We start from the raw sequence: 17228 nt of genomic DNA, 5'->3' as shown, positions 1-17228 counted from the left end.
GTCCTTTTAACCAATTTGTTCTCTCTACTGAACTAAGGGACATTAAAAACAACCACCTTTATTCTGATTATGTCCTTCTCCAGCTTAAACCTTTTAGTGGCTCCCAACTGCTCTTAGGATCAAGTTGTCCTAATTCCTCAGCCCGGATGTGGACCATGTCCATGCTCACTGCCCTATGTGTACATCTTTCCGCACCAGACTACTTAAGTATTTGCTGTTTTGAATGTACCTGGTGATTTTTCAATAAGACAAAGTTTTAATTCGTATTTGAGATGTCACCTCTGCTCTAAGCATATGGCAATAGAAGCACAAAAAGGAAAATTAAAATTCAAAAGTAGAGCTCCTGAACCAAAAATGAAACAGCAGGGGCGCCTGGGTGGCACAGCAGTTAAGCGTCTGCCTTCGGCTCAGGGTGTGATCCCGGCGTTCTGGGATCAAGCCCCACATCAGGCTCCTCTGCTGTGAGCCTGCTTCTTCCTCTCCCACTCCCCCTGCTTGTGTTCCCTCTCTCGCTGGCTGTCTCTATCTCTGTCGAATAAATAAAATCTTAAAAAAAAAAAAAATGAAACAGCAACACAAGCAGTGAGCAAGGTCCACATCCTGAGTGTGGAAGAAGGTTGAGGGGAGAGGTGATCCCAGTCTTGAGAATAACAGAGATTCAAGATCACACTCAGAACCAGGCCCAGTGCTAACTAGGGCCTACACCTGTGCTCTTACTGACTCAGGAAAGACAGCTGAAAACAGGTACTGCAGACAAACACCTACTTGGGTCATTTCCTTGCCCAAAACTGTATCTAGGAAGGGGGCAGTAAAAGAGAGCCTCCATCCCGGGACCTAATGCATGGCTTGGTGTCAGGACCTGCTATGTCCTAATGGCATCTTAAGCCAGGAACCTAGAACTGCCACAGGAACATGCTAGACCAGGCTGGGCCCCAGGAGAGGCAAATACAAAACTATTAAACAGGGAGAGGTAATTAAAGGGGGAGTCATGGGGGAGGCTTTAACAACCTTCCACTCAAAATGGTCAGCAAACCGTAATTCCAAACACACATGAAGAAATCGGAGGCTAAGGAGATGAACCCAGCAAATAATGGAAGTACATCATGTTCTTTTCCACTCCCAGCTCTCTGTGCATATCCTATTCCAGTTCCCGCTTACACAATTCATCCCTGCCAGCTTGTATATCATTCGTAGGATGCAGCTCCGCCACCTATCACATCCACCATCTCATTTTTTTTTTTTAAAGTAATCTCTACACCCAACAATGGGGCTCGAACTTATGACCCCAAGATTAAGAGTCATATCCTCTATCGACTGAGCCAGCCAGGTACCCCACCCTGTCCCACTGTCAATCCACATTGCTGAGCCTGGTATCAACTTTTATGTAATCCCATGGCTCTCTCGGTTTATTCCTATCACATTATTGCTCACACCAGCTTTAAATCTGCTGACCTGTTTCTCCTACACATCTGTGTCCTATTCCCCATCATATTCCCAGCCCCTGGCAGAGTGCCTGGCAATCAGAGGTCCCAACAGGAACATCCCTCAAGACCGAAGTGATGTATTTACCTTCATTAGAGCAGTCTCACCATTGCTCTGCTGGACATTTACAAAAGCTCCTGCTTCCAAAAGAATAGCCACTGTAGTTAAAAAGTTCTATTAAAAAAAAAAAAGAGCAAATTTAATTCCCAAAATTCTTTAAAAGTAAGATAGTTTTTGATGACGAAATTTTTAGCCATCAGGAAAAATACTCAGATTCTATCCCAACCAGGTTAGTGAACGTGGTTCTTCACTGTGCTCCACCGTTCAAGGCCCATGCACAGGCATACATAATTTGACAGCAACTTCAACTTGAAGTTTACTAGTTTCAACATAAGAAACTGTATATCAATCCTTTAAAAAGATAATATGTGGGAACATTTTAATGAAATTCTTAATCAAAAGGAACACTTAACTCCAACTGGAAAAGATTCTTAAAAGATTTAAGATTGAAACCAGCATTAGTACATTATTCGGAAGGCCTTTCTCTTTTTTTAAAGTGATCTCTATGCCTAGCATGGAGCTTGAATTCACTACCCTGAGATCAAGAGTCGCTCGCTCTACAGACTAAGCCAACCAGGTGCCCCCGGGGTCCTTTCTCAATATGAATCACTTCCCACTAGATAAATCACATTCTGAAAATTCAATTACAAAGCACTACTCTTGATTAAAAAAAAAAATCTATTCATGACAAGTCCTAGATGAACTGAAATATGAGATTCTAAAGTTATGTGACTATATGAGAGTTGTATTTCACTACAGAAACAGACTCTGTTCTGGTCCACAGGCAGGAATTCCCACAGACTAAGAAACTGATCCCAACCTTCTCAGCCGCATGAATGAGGGCGGTGGTCCCATTCTTCTGTCTGCCATTCACCTTAGCCCCTTTCCTGATGAGGAGCCTCAGCAGGTCGTCTTGCCCTCCTGCTGCGGCGAGCATCACCAGTGTCATCCCGCTTGAATCCTTCATTGGTTTTGTTGAGGAAAAAAACATGTCAATGTCTATCAGAAAAATTTTAGAACTAAGCCTTTTCATCTATGATGTTTCAATGTGAAATCACTTAAGTGCACTGATTTAAGCAGTTATTTAAGGTTTTCACAAAAACATGCTTATAATAATCAGAAATATTACAATTTCTTTCATATATAAATACCATAAAATTTTAGAACTTCCATGCTGTAAAGGCCTATCACAGCAACATTCTGCATGACAAATGATGATGAATATTCATACCTTGATGCTATAAAAATGGCAAAGGTATTTATTTATTTATTTATTGCACATTTCAGGTGCAAAAGTCCCCCGTGTTCTAGGTAAACAGGTGAAACTCACACATTCATGATACAGACTTAATTGGCCAAAAGACCTAAGGCTACAAATGACCACTAGACGCGACCTAAGTCCACTCTATTGATGACAGGCTCAGTGAATGCTGTCATCACAAATGGTGGCCTATGTGAATATAGCTGTTGTGAAGTGACAGTTTGGCTACTCAAAGGATAAAGAAGAAAATTCAGAAGCAGGAAACAGGACACTGATATGACTGGTTTCTAAGAGGCTATGACAAAATTGAGAAATTAAAGTACTTTAAAAAGATAAAAATTACATAAAGTTGACAAAAAATAAAAAGGTCATCAATAGCTAAAATATTTCCGATCATTAACTGAAACAAACACATAGGAATACCAAACCATTTATTAAATACCATCTGCTAAAACCAAGTTCTAACAGTGTAGTTAATTTGGCTATAATCTGAAAGCTTAGCAGAATTCACCTGTATGAGCAACCTAAAGGAATACAAAAGAAAAATCAACTGAAGTAAGATAGTGCACTTCCTCTCATTTTTGAAGTATCTTATTACTACAAAAATATTAAAGGGAAAAAACCTTTTTCTAATTTATTAATAAAGACCGAGCTACATTAGTATTAAAGTAGGAAACAAAAATCTGATAAAACCCAACATCCATCCCTGATAAAAACTTAAGCAAGTAAACAAAGAAAGGAAGTCTAGAAAGAGAAAGGCTACTGTCCACAAGAAACCAACAGCAGTACAACAGAAAGAGAAACTCCACACAGAACCTAAGGGCAAATCCCCACTCAGATCAGAGACCGAACAGGATCACTTTCACCAACACTATTCTTCAAAATGTCACCAAATTCACAAAACCAGAAAAATAAATATTACTGGGATAAAAGGAAACAAGATAGTTACTTTTTAGCAGATGATCATATTATCTGCCCAGAGAATCCCAGGCAAGTGACTTAAAAATTATTATGGTAAGAGAATTTCACAAAGTGACTGGAGACCACATGCAAGTGTACACACACGAATCAACAGCTTCACCAAACAAATATAATAACCAGTTAGAAAACAAAATGTGGGAGGAAAAAGATCCTAATGATCATACTAAGATCATTTAAAAATTATCAAATACGTAGGAACACATCTAAAATAAATGTGCAAGAACCATACAAAGGAAAAAAACTTATAAAACTTTGCTTGAGGAATAAATGAAGAGCTGAATGGATGAAGAGTTATCATGTTCTTATTTGGAGACTCAAAATGTAAAAATGTCAATTCTCAGCCAAATTAATCTACAGAGTTCATGCAATTTTACCCAAAATCCCAATAATTTTTTTGAATTTTAACCCCTAGGTATTAAGCCTAAAAAAATCCACCACTAAAGCAAAAATACTAAAGAAGAAAATATAAAAATCTTTTGTAAGCAAGACACCCAAAAGACATAAAGGAAAGGATCAACAGATGTGACTATCTAAAAATAAAAATCCTCTAAGCAAGAAAGACTGAAAAAACAAAAACTAAAAACTAGGAAGAAAGGGTTAACATGCTTTCACTAAAACAAAAACAAAAACACCCCCCCCCCCCATAAATCAGAATGAAAAACTGCAGCAACAGAACCATGGGCAGTTGCTGTGAACAGGTGCCTACCAATGAAAGACCAACAGTGACAAGGACACAAGGAGTCATTTTAAGCCCTTCAGAGCAGCAGAGGTTCAACCACAGACAAAACCAGACAGGCCACAGCTAAACCAAACGGTCACTCTTGGGGCTGAAATCACAAGGTCTATAATTTTCTACATTATACATTTCTACTGTGTTTTCAGTTTACAAAATGAACACTACTTTTCTAATTTTTAAAAAATGAAAAATAAAACGGTACTATGTTAAAAGAGCTACTTCCCATCTTTATTTCATGAGATTTTACTAAGACATATTACCTCTTGGTCCAGGTTATAGTCCTCATTTGAATTAAGTGCAACCTTCACAGCAATATAATCCCCATTTTTTACAGCATCCCTCAATAAATCTATAATGAAAGAATTAAGATAAATTAGGCTTCACCTATCTAGATTCATGAAAAGGACCTCCAAAATTCCTAACTACTCACTACTTGGAATTGCATCTGCTGTGGTAAAGTTCTCATCTTCCCCATCAAGATGCTTTTGAAAATCTTCTAGTTTCATCCATTCCAATTGCAAGTCCATGCCCAAACTCAAAATCTGCTGTCTGCCATCTGGAACACAGAAGAGCCTTATTAATACACATTTTTCCCCCATAACAATGCTGTTTTATTAAGTTTGTGGTGTCTTAACCAAAGTTTTATATACACTTGTAACATACTTCATTATGTAATTGAGTCTTTAACTAAATTTCTGCTTTTCTTGGTCGAGTAATACCAACGATCCACATTTAGATGTCTTCGTGCTTCAAAGGCATAAAGTAGGTAATCTATTAATTATAAAATAATGAACTATGAATTTTAAATACAAGATTGAGTAGCTTAAAGGAAGAGAGAAAAATCACAGGGATTCAGTAAGAGGAATCTCTTAACATTTCTATCTTTGGCCATTCTTCTTGGATATACACCGTCTCCAAATCAGTTATGTAAGTAAAGCCATTCTAAATGTGTAAACCAAACCTGTACATAAATAAGTCACTGATCTTACAGACTCAGCTCCAGCTCCTCCTCCTAGAAGCCCTCTGTGCTCCCTTCTACCCACAAAGCAAGTGCTAGTTAACTCCCTCATCTGTCTGACCCAGGGGCTTTCCTAACCTTAGGAAAGGCCATGTTCATCCACTACTGGCAGTGCAACAAATAGGATTTGAGCATAACTCATTGGGAGTACTCAAAACAACTGTGCTATTTTTAAAGATTTTATTTACGTACTTATTTGGGGGGGGGCAGAGAGGGGCAGAGGGAGAGGAAGACTCTTAAGCAGCCTCCATACCCAGAACAGAGCCCGATGTGGGGCTTGATCCCAGGGCCCTGAAAATTATGACCTGAGCTGAAATCAAGAGTTGGACGCCCAACTAACTGAGCCACCCACCCAGATGTCCTTCAACTGTGCTATTTTAAAAAAGCAAAAAGCATAAATATTTTATGGTAAGAGTTAAGGTATTTTCACCTAAAACCAATTCCTCAAACTATACAAATGTTAGGCAGTTAACCTTGCCATAGAAATGAAGTTTGTAAAAGACATGCAAAGAAATGGAAGGAAATTCTTCCAAAGCTTTCAACTCAAACCAACACTTCTCTTTGCTACCCGAGAGCATTCCATCGTAGAAACATCACAGCCTTGGGAGCTACACATACTGGATTTTCTGTATCCCAGCTCCAGATGTCAGTTGCATGGCTCTGAGTAAGTCATGTAAACTTGCTGTACCTTACTTTCTGAATAACAGTAGTGGTAATAGTAAAAGCAGCTAACATTCAGTGAGAAGTGTTAAGGTATTTACATAAATTAGCATATTTATCCACACACAATAACCTATATGAGCATACATGTTACAGGTAAGAAAATAGGGGCGCCTGGGTGGCACAGCGGTTGGGCGTCTGCCTTCGGCTCAGGGCGTGATCCCGGCGTTATGGGATCGAGCCCCACATCAGGCTCCTCCACTATGAGCCTGCTTCTTCCTCTCCCACTCCCCTGCTTGTGTTCCCTCTCTCGCTGGCTGTCTCTCTCTCTGTCAAATAAATAAATAAAATCTTTAAAAAAAAGAAAAAAGAAAGAAAACAAGGCAAAGAGGTTCTGTGATTTGCGCAGACACACACATCAGTAAGCCAAGAGCCATATTCTCACTGAGACGTATCTGAGCCTACAGCTGAGCCTCCCTCTCTAGCTTAGGACCACAATACCATGGAAAGATGTGGGAAGCAGGACAGATGAGGGATTGTATCGATTCAGATACCACCACCTAACTTACAGGACTGTTACAACAACAACATACAACATAAATAACAAGAAAAGGTATGCTGTAGCTTGGATTTTGGTCTCTAACATAGCCAACTGGTTCAAAATCCTACGTTCATTCCTACCAAGTATTGGATCTTGATTCGGCATCTGGTAGTTATAGCCTTTTCTATTTTTAATAAACTTTACTAACTTTAATAAACTTTATTTTTAGTAACACTAAAGAGTGTGTTAGGAGGTGAACATCCGTGAACACAGCAGTTAATTGAGCACAGAACCACTCTGGGGCCTAAACACTCCCCCACTCTGCCACCCCCCACCACAGCAATGTCATGGATCTGGAGTTTGAATCTGTCATTCCCTTTTGTTCTTTTTAAAAATGGTTTTGCCATAAATACATATATCCTAAAAAATCTACAGTTGTTTGTTTCTTAGCTTTACAAAAATTGGTATTGTGTGCCTGGGTGGCTCAGTCAGGTAAGCATCTGGCCTTCGGTCATGATCTCGGGGTCCTGGGATCAAACCCCTTATTAGGCTCCCTGCTCAGCGGGGTGTCTTCTCCCTCTCCCTCTGCCCCTCCCTCCTGCTCATGCTCCTACGCATGCCTGCATGCAATCTCTGTCTCTCAAATAAATAAAATCTTTAAAAAGAAATTGATATCTACAATAGCTAATTTTGTGTGTCAACTTGACTGGACTAAGGGATGCCCAGATAGCTGGTAAAACATTATTTCTGGGTGTGTCTTTGAGGGCCTCAAATCAGTAGAATGAACTAAAGATCTGCCCTCATCACTGTGGGCAGGCATCACCCAATCCTCTGCATTGAGCTGGGACCTCCATCTTCTGCCTTAAGACATCAGGAATCCTGGTTCTTGGACCTTTGGGCTCCAGGGCTTACACCATCAGCTCTGTGGTTCTAAGGCCTTTGGACTCAGACCGAAATTATACTACCAGCTTTCGTGGGTCTACATTGCAAATGGCAGGTTGTGAAACTATTCTAAACCTTCATAATCACGCATGCCAATTCTTCATAACAAACCTCCTTTTATATATACATCTTGTTGATTCTGTTTCTCTGGAGAATCCTAACTAATACAGTATCATACTGAGGAAATTCTTTATATATTTTGAGAACCAATCCTTTGTTTTTTTCACCTTTTGTAATGGGAACTTTGATGAATGGAACTGTTTTGCAGTCAACTTTATCAGTTTTTTCTTTTATGGTAGTTTTTGTGTCTTGTTTCAGAAATCCTCCCCTACCTCCAAGGTCTTAAAGATATGATCCTTTATCCTCCAAATACCTAATATCTAACTATCCCCCTTATATTTAAGGCCTTAATCCATGAGGATTTGGTTTTTGTGTATGGTTTCTTCCACATGGATAACCAAGTATCCTCACACCATCTATATATAAAGAGCTTATCTTCCCCCCCAGATGTGTGTTGCCACTTACCATCTATCCAGTTTCCACATCTGCAACAGTCCTAGTCAGAGGGCTCTACTCAATTAACTAATGTAACCTTCCGGATGCCAAGTAAATACTGTATCTAGTTCTACGGTTTTATACAGCAGGTTTTGATAACTACTGGGATAACTGGTTTTGGCTTTTCGTTTGTCTTCAAAAGAAATTATAGAATTGTTTATAAATTCCATGAAAAATTATGATGGGAAGTTGACTGGAACCACAGTGACACTATAGACAAATTGAAGAAAATGGCAAATTTATAATATTGTGCTTATTAATAAAATGGTATAAATTTTAATAACTTCCAAAAAGTTTTTATAATTTTCTCCATACAGGTCTTACAGATCTTCATATACAATATTCTTAGCAATCTTTTGAAAGTGTTGCTACTGAAAATTTTCTCATCCCCCTACCTTTTTTTAATTGAAGTGTAGTTGACACACGTTACACTAGTTTCAGGTGTACAACATAGTGATTCAACAACTCTATACCTTGGGCTATGTTCACAAGTGGAGCTTTCATCTGTCACCACAGAACACTATTACAATACCACTGACTACATTCCCTACATTGTACCTTTTATCCTGGTGACTTATTCATTCCATAACTGGAAGCCTGTATCTCCCACCACCCTTCACCCATTTTGCCATTTGTCCTATCCCCTCCCCTCTGGCAACCACCAGTTTGTTCTATTTATGGATCTGTTTCTGCTTTTTATTTATTCATTTGTTTTGTTTTCTAGTTTCCACATATAAGTGATATCATATGGGGGTATTTGTCTTTCTCTGACCTATTTCAGTTAGTATAATACCCTGTAGGTCCATCCATGCTGCTGCAAATCTCATTCTTTTTTATGGTCGAGTAATATTCCATTGTGTGTGTGTGTGTGTGTGTGTGTGTGTGTGTGTGTGTGTGTGTACGTACACACACCCCACAGCTTTTTTATCCATTCATCCATGGATGGGACACTTGGCTTGCTTTTATATCTTAGCTATCATGAATAATGTTGCAATAAACACAGAGGTGTATATATCTTTTAGAATTAGTGTTTTCCTTTTCTTTTCTTTCCTTTTCTTTTCCTTCCCTTTTCTAATTTCTTTCAGAATTACTGAGTCATAAGGTGTCTTTTCTTAATTTTTTGAGGAACATCCATAATGTTTTCAACAGAGACTGTACCAATTTACATTACCCCGCGGTTCACAAAGTTTCCTTTTTCTCCACACCCTTGCCAATGCTTTTTATTTTTTTGACTGAAAATTAACTTTTTAAGATTACATTTATTATTTATGTAGAAATGTATGCAGAAATGTACATTGTATAGAAATAGAGAACTGTAGTTAACTTTTCTATATTGGTCTTATATCCAGTCACCTTGCTAAACATTTAACATTTCTAAAGATTTGTGGATTGAATTTTTCATATATATAACATCTGATAATGAGAAGCTCTGCGGGCGGAGGCTTCCTTCCCAAAGCTTATATCTTTTGTTTTTCACTGTCTTACTCAACTGGGTAGACCTTAGACTAATGTGGAATAACAGTGGTGACATATGTTTGCCAAAGGTTTAATGTTCTTTATTAATTTGAGAAAGCTTCCTTTTATTCATAGATTGCTAGGTTCTGTTTTTTAAAAAATCAACAATGTTCAGGGCTTGGGAGTTAAGATGGCGGAGGAGTAGGGGACCCCTTTTTCAGCCAGCCCCCTGAGTCGAGTTGAATAGGTATCAGACCAGCATGAACATCCACGGAATCAGCATGAGACGCAGGAAGATACATTTGGATCTACAATGAACATCTCCAGCGCTGAGTATTGATGTACGAAGCAGGGAGCCGTGAAACCGCGCACAGATATCGGAATATAAATGGAAGGGGGGGGAGCAGCCGCATTCGGGCGGGAAGCACTAGCCACCTGCACCGGGGAGCGGGCGGACTCGTGGACCGGCACCTGCGAGAGAGCAGACTGAGACTGTGAGCCGGGGAACGTACGCCACCAGACTGAAACGGAGCTCCAGTGTGCTCACTGGACCCAGAATGAGACCGGGAGCTCTGGAGCGCGTGGGGGCGGCGGGCGACGGGCGGCTGGCGGTGTTACAAACACAAAGGACAGGGGTGCCTGGGTAGCGCAGTCGTTGAGTGTCTGCCTTCGGCTCAGGGCGTGATTCCAGCATTCTGGGATCGAGCCCCGCATCAGGCTCCTCCCTGAGAGCATGCTTCTTCCTCTCCCACTCCCCCTGCTTCTGTGCCCTCTCTCGCTGGCTGTCTCTATGTCAAATAAATAAATAAAATCTTTAAAAAAAAAAAAGAAAAAAGAAAAAAAAGAAACACAAAGGACAGAGACGCGCCGGCCCTGGAAGTGAGGGCTGGGACGCCGGGTGTGGGGCACACATCCCGGGACGCTGCAGGGTTGAGCAGCACCAACAGAAACAGAGTTAAGGTGGCCAGAACATCAGTGGAGAATGGTCTGCGATCCCTCTGTTCTGAGACAGAGGCTGAGATTCGGCCACTGCTGCTCTGACTCTCAGAAGAGGCACAGCAAACCTCCAGGGAAAGCCACCAGAGAACAAAAGCCTGGAAACACCGGCTCACAGTGTGCCCACCACCAGGCCCCCTCGCAGGGCACACGGAGACTCTACCCAAACAGGGATGCCTGAGTATCGGCACGGCAGGCCCCTCCCCCAGAGGGCAGGCTGAAAAATCAAGAAGGCCACATCCCTAAGATCCCTATAAAACAAGGGCACACAGCCTGGGTCCGGTCAATAATTTGGGCTCTGGACAACCCCGCAATCTCTCCTCATCAGAATGACGAGAAGGAGAAATCCCCCCCAGTGAAGAAAAGACAATGAGTCTGTGGCCTCTGCCACAGAACTAATGGATATGGATATAACCAAATTATCAGAAATGGAATTCAGAGTAACAATGGTCAAGATGATTTATAGACTTGAAAAAGTATTAACGAAAATGTTAATGAGAACATAGAATCTCTAAGGGCAAAAATGAGAGCGAATCTGGCAGAAATTAAAAATTCTATGAGCCAAATGCAGTCAAAACTAGAGGCTCTGACCGCCAGGGTGAATGAGGCAGAAGAATGTATCAGTGAATTGGAGGATGGGTTAGTCGAAGAGAAAACTAAAATAGAATCTGGACTTAAAAAAATCCACGCCAACGAATGTAGCTTACGGGAGATTACTGACTCAATGAAATGTTCCAATGTCAGATCATCGGCATCCCGGAGGGGTGGAGAAAAACAGAGGTCTAGAAGAGATATTTGAAAAAATCGTAGCTGAAAACTTCCCTAATCTAGCAAGGGAAACAAACATCCGTGTCCAAGAGGCAGACAGGACCCCTCCCAAGGTCAACCATGACAAACCTATGACACGTCACGTCATAGTGCAGTTCGCAAATATTAGATCCAAGGATACAGTATTGAAAGCGGCCAGGGCAAAGAAATTTCTCACATACCAAGGCAAAGGTATCAGAATTACGTCAGACCTGTCTTCACAGACCTGGAATGAGAGAAAGGGCTGGGGGGGCATTTTTAAAGCTCTTTCAGAGAAAAACATGCAGCCAAGGATTCTTTATCCAGCAAGGCTGTCATTCAGAATTGATGGAGAAATAAAGACCTTCCAGAATCGCCAGTCATTGACCAATTTCATATCCACGAAACCACCCCTACAGGATATTAAGGGGGGTTGTATAAAGGTAAAAAGGCCCCAAGAGTGATACAGAACAGAAAGTTACAATCGATAGAAACAAAGACTGTACTGGCAACATGGCATCATTAAAATCATATCTATCAATATTCAGTCTCAATGTAAATGGCCGAAATGCTCCCATAAAACGCCACAGGGTTGCAGATTGGATAAAAAGACAAGACCCATCCATTTGCTGTCTACAAGAGACTCATTTTGAACCTAAAGATACATTCAGACTGAAAGTAAAGGGATGGAATACCATCTTTCACGCAAATGGACCTCAAAAGAAAGCTGGGGTAGCAATTCTCATAACAGACAGATTGGATTTTAAAATAAAGACTATAGGTAGAGACACAGAAGGGCACTATAATATTCTTAAAGGATGTATCCAACAAGTAGATATGACAATTTTAAATTTATATGCCCCCAACAGGGGCGCCTGGGTGGCACGGCGGTTAAGTGTCTGCCTTCGGCTCAGGGCGTGATCCCAGCGTTATGGGATCGAGCCCCACATCAGGCTCCTCCGCTGTGAGCCTGCTTCTTCCTCTCCCACTCCCCCTGCTTGTGTTCCCTCTCTTGCTGGCTGTTTCTATCTCTGTCAAATAAATAAATAAAATCTTTAAAATAAAAAAATGCCCCCAACAGGGGAGCAGCAAGATACACAAACCAACTCTTAACCACAATAAAGAGACATATAGATAAAAATACGTTGATAGTAGGGGACCTCAACACTCCACTATCAGAAATAGACAGAGCACCCATGCAGAAAATCGACAAAGAAACAAGGGCTTTGAATGCCATACTCGACAAGTTGGACCTCATAGATATATATAGAACACTACACCCCAGAACCAAAGAATACTCATTCTATTCTAATGCCCATGGAACATTCTCAAGAATAGACCATGTTCTGGGACACAAAACAGGTCTCAACCGATACCAAAAGATTGAAATTATCCCCTGCATATTCTCAGACCACAACGCTCTGAAATTGGAACTCAACCACAAAGAAAAATTTGGAAGAAACTCAAACACTTGGAGACTAAGAACCATCCTGCTCAGGAATGACTCGATAAACCAGGAAATCAAAAATCAAATTAAACAATTTATGGAGACCAATGAGAATGAAAATACAACAGTCCAAAACCTATGGGATACTGCAAAGGCAGTCCTAAGGGGAAAATACATAGCCATCCAAGCCTCACTCAAAAGAATAGAAAAATCTAAAATGCAGTTTTTATATTCTCACCTCAAGAAGCTGGAACAGCAATAGAGGGACAGGCCTAATCCACGCACGAGGAAGCAGTTGACCAAAATTAGAGCTGAAATCAATCAAGCAGAAACCAGAAGTACAGTAGAGCAGATCAACAGGACTAGAGGCTGGTTCTTTGAGAGAATCAATAAAATTGACAGGCCACTGGCAACACTTATCCAAAAGAAAAGAAAAAGGACCCAGACAGATTATTAAAATTATGAATGAAAAAGGAGAGGTCACGACGAACACCATTGAAATTGGAAGGATTATTAGAAATTTTTATCAACAGCTATATGCCAATAAACTAAACAATCTGGAAGAGATGGAATCCTTCCTGGAAACCTATAAACTACCAAGATTGAAACCAGAAGAAATTGATTTCTTAAAAGGCCAATTAATTATGAAGAAATTGAGTCAGTGACAAACAACCTTCCAAATAACAAAACTCCAGGCCCGGACGGTTTTCCTGGGGAATTCTACCAAACATTCAAAGAAGAAATAATACCTATTCTCCTAAAGCTATTTCAAAAAATAGAAACAGAAGGAAAGCTACCAAACTCATTCTATGAGGCCAATATTACCTTGATCCCCAAACCAGGCAAAGACCCCCTCAAAAAGGAGAATTACAGACCGATTTCCCTAATGAATATGGACGCCAAAATCCTCAACAAGATACTTGCTAATAGAATCCAACAGTACATTAAAAGGATTATCCATCACGATCAAGTGGGATTCATACCTGGGATGCAAGCGTGGTTCAATATTCGCAAATCAATCAGCGTGATACATCATATCAACAAGAAAAGACTCAGGAACCATATGATCCTCTCAATCGATGCCGAAAAAGCATTTGACAAAATACAGCATCCTTTCCTGATTAAAACCCTTCAGAGTGTAGGAATAGAAGGTACATTTCTCAATCTCATAAAAGCCATCTATGAAAAGCCTACTGCAAATATTATTCTCAATGGGGAAAAGCTGGAAGCCTTTCCCTTAAGATCAGGAACTCGACAAGGATGCCCACTCTCGCCACTATTATTCAACATAGTACTAGAAGTCCTTGCAACAGCAATCAGACGACAAAAAGGGATCAAAGGTATTCAAATTGGCAAAGAAGAAGTCAAAATGTCTCTCTTTGCAGATGACATGATACTCTATATGGAAAACCCAAAAGAAGCCACTCCCAAACTATTAGAAGTTATAGAGCAATTCAGTAACGTGGCGGGATACAAAATCAATGCTCAGAAATCAGTTGCATTTCTATACACGAATAACGAGACCGAAGAAAGAGAAATTAGGGAATCCATCCCATTTACAATAGCACCAAAAACCATACGTTACCTTGGAATTAACTTAACCAGAGACGTAAAGGACCTATATTCTAGAAACTATAAATCACTCTTGAAAGACATTGAGGAAGACATAAAAAGATGGAAAGATATTCCATGCTCATGGATTGGAAGAATTAACATAGTTAAAATGTCCATGCTACCCAGAGCAATCTACACTTTCAATGCTATCCCGATCAAAATACCGAGGACATTTTTCAAAGAACTGGAACAAATAGTCCTTAAATTTGTATGGAAACAGAAAAGGCCCCGAATCTCCAAGGAACTGTTGAAAAGGAAAAACAAAGCTGGGGGCATCACAATGCCGGATTTCGAGCTGTACTACAAAGCTGTGATCACAAAGACAGCATGGTACTGGCACAAAAACAGACACATAGACCAATGGAACAGAATAGAGAGCCCAGAAATGGACCCTCGGCTCTTTGGGCAACTAATATTTGATAAAGCAGGAAAAAACATCCGGTGGGAAAAAGACAGTCTCTTCAATAAATGGTGCTGGGAAAATTGGACAGCTACATGCAAAAGAATGAAACTTGACCACTCTCTCACACCATACACAAAAATAAACTCCAAATGGATGAAAGACCTCGATGTGAGACAGGAATCCATCAAAATTCTAGAGGAGAACATAGGCAGCAACCTCTACGACATCGGCCAAAGCAACCTTTTTCATGACACATCCCCAAAGGCAAGAGAAACAAAAGATAAAATGAATTTATGGGACTTCATCAAGATTAAAAGTTTCTGCACAGCCAAGGAAACAGTCAGAAAAACTAAGAGGCAGCCCACGGAATGGGAGAATATATTTGCAAATGACACTACAGATAAAGGACTGGTATCCAAGATCTACAAAGAACTTCTCAAACTCAATACACGAGAAACAAATAAACAAATCAAAAAATGGGCAGAAGATATGAACAGACACTTTTCCAATGAAGACATACAAATGGCTAACAGACACATGAAAAAATGTTCAAAATCATTAGCCATCAAGGAAATTCAAATCAAAACCACACTGAGATACCACCTTACGCCAGTTAGAATGGCAAAAATAGACAAGGCAAGAAACAACAATTGTTGGAGAGGATGTGGAGAAAGGGGATCCCTCCTACATTGTTGGTGGGAATGCAAGTTGGTACAGCCACTCTGGAAAACAGTGTGGAGGTCCCTTAAAAAGTTAAAAATTGAGCTACCCTATGATCCAGCCATTGCACTACTGGGTGTTTACCCCAAAGATACAGACGTAGTGAAGAGAAGGGCCATATGCACCCCAATGTTCATAGCAGCAATGTCCACAATAGCTAAATCGTGGAAGGAACTGAGATGCCCTTCAACAGATGACTGGATTAAGAAGCTGTGGTCCATATATACAATGGAATATTACTCAGCTATCAGAAAGAACGAGTTCTCAACATTTGCTACAACATGGACGGCACTGGAGGAGATAATGCTAAGTGAAATAAGTCAAGCAGAGAAAGACAATTATCATATGATTTCTCTCATCTATGGAACGTAAGAACTAGGACGATCAGTAGGGGAAGAAAGGGATAAAGAAAGGGGGGGTAATCAGAAGGGGGAATGAACCATGAGAGACTATGGACTATGAGAAACAAACTGAGGGCTTCAGAGGGGAGGGGGATGGGGGAATGGGATAGACCGGTGATGGGTAGTAAGGAGGGCATGTATTGCATGGTGCACTGGGTGTTAAACGCAACTAATGAATCATTGAACTTTACATCAGAAACCAGGGATGTACTGTATGGTGACTAACATAATATAATTAAAAAAATCAAGAATGTTCTTGAATCAGTTTTCTCCTTTACACAGTGAATTCCTAGGGAACACCTAACTTGATCATAAGAGGTAATGTTTTTATATACAGCTAGATTCAATTTGCTAATGTTTTGCTTGGGATATTTACATAAGCGTGGCCTGTCGTTTTCCTTTCTAACAAAGTTTTTGTCTCATTATGGTTCTGAAATTACAACAAGCCCATAGTATGAGTTAGCGTTCTTTATTTTTAGGAAGACCTTTTTATAAGTTTGGTAAGCTCTTGAGTATGAAACTATCTGCACCTGGTGTTAAATTTTTAAGGTTATTTTAAATTACTATTTCACATTCTTTAATAGTTATAAAACTATTTAATTTTTATATTTCTTCTTGGATTAGTTTTGCTGAACTATATTTTTCTAGGAATTTTCCCATTTCATTCTGTTTTCACATTTATTGGTAAAAAAACTGCTCAGAGAATAGTCTTTTTAATCTGGATACAATCTATGACCATGTCTTTTTCATTGGAAATATTGTTTGGGTAAGCACCCTTTTTTCTCCATAATCAATGTTGCTAAAAGCTTGTCTATTAGTCTTATCAGTGAACCAACCTCTGGCTTTATTTATGCTCTTTACCACTGGAGGAGGTCACGAGAGGATGTGACTTTGGGTTGACCTACAGCTGGATCTGAGTAATCGGAGGGGTCTCCTTATAATGTACATTCTACCCACCATTCCCACACTAGGAACTATTTCAAGGACATAGCCTTGAGAATATAAGGTGTTGCTGAGACCATTTAGACTAAACATGTGACTGAACCCAGTTAAAGCCTCTATATAAACTTCTAAGATTCAGGGAAGGGGTGTGTGTATGCACATGTGCAGATTTATCTACTCATCTTGTGGTCAACAAAGGCAAGCCTCGTATATAAGTTCCCTTCCTTA

At 40.1% G+C, this 17228-nt stretch overlaps 1 protein-coding gene across 2 annotated transcripts in view; it reads right to left on the bottom strand.

The window, feature by feature from the left end:
- Positions 1 to 17228, bottom strand: part of MPHOSPH8 (M-phase phosphoprotein 8) — a 73316-nt gene that overhangs the window by 22908 nt on the left and 33180 nt on the right. For both annotated transcript variants that reach the window (XM_008692271.2, XM_040621147.1), the window contains 4 exons: positions 4951 to 5076; positions 4781 to 4869; positions 2363 to 2503; positions 1570 to 1656 (listed from right to left, as the gene is read on the bottom strand). In XM_008692271.2, the coding sequence (XP_008690493.2) occupies positions 1570 to 1656; positions 2363 to 2503; positions 4781 to 4869; positions 4951 to 5076 (443 nt within the window). The remainder of the gene's footprint in view (positions 1 to 1569; positions 1657 to 2362; positions 2504 to 4780; positions 4870 to 4950; positions 5077 to 17228) is intronic.

The sequence above is a fragment of the Ursus maritimus genome, unplaced genomic scaffold (genome assembly GCF_017311325.1).
Source record: "Ursus maritimus isolate PB19 unplaced genomic scaffold, ASM1731132v1 scaffold_10, whole genome shotgun sequence".
Classification (NCBI taxonomy): Eukaryota; Metazoa; Chordata; class Mammalia; order Carnivora; family Ursidae; genus Ursus; species Ursus maritimus.
Note: the sequence above shows the minus strand (reverse complement) of the source record. Positions and strands in the feature narration are given on the sequence as shown.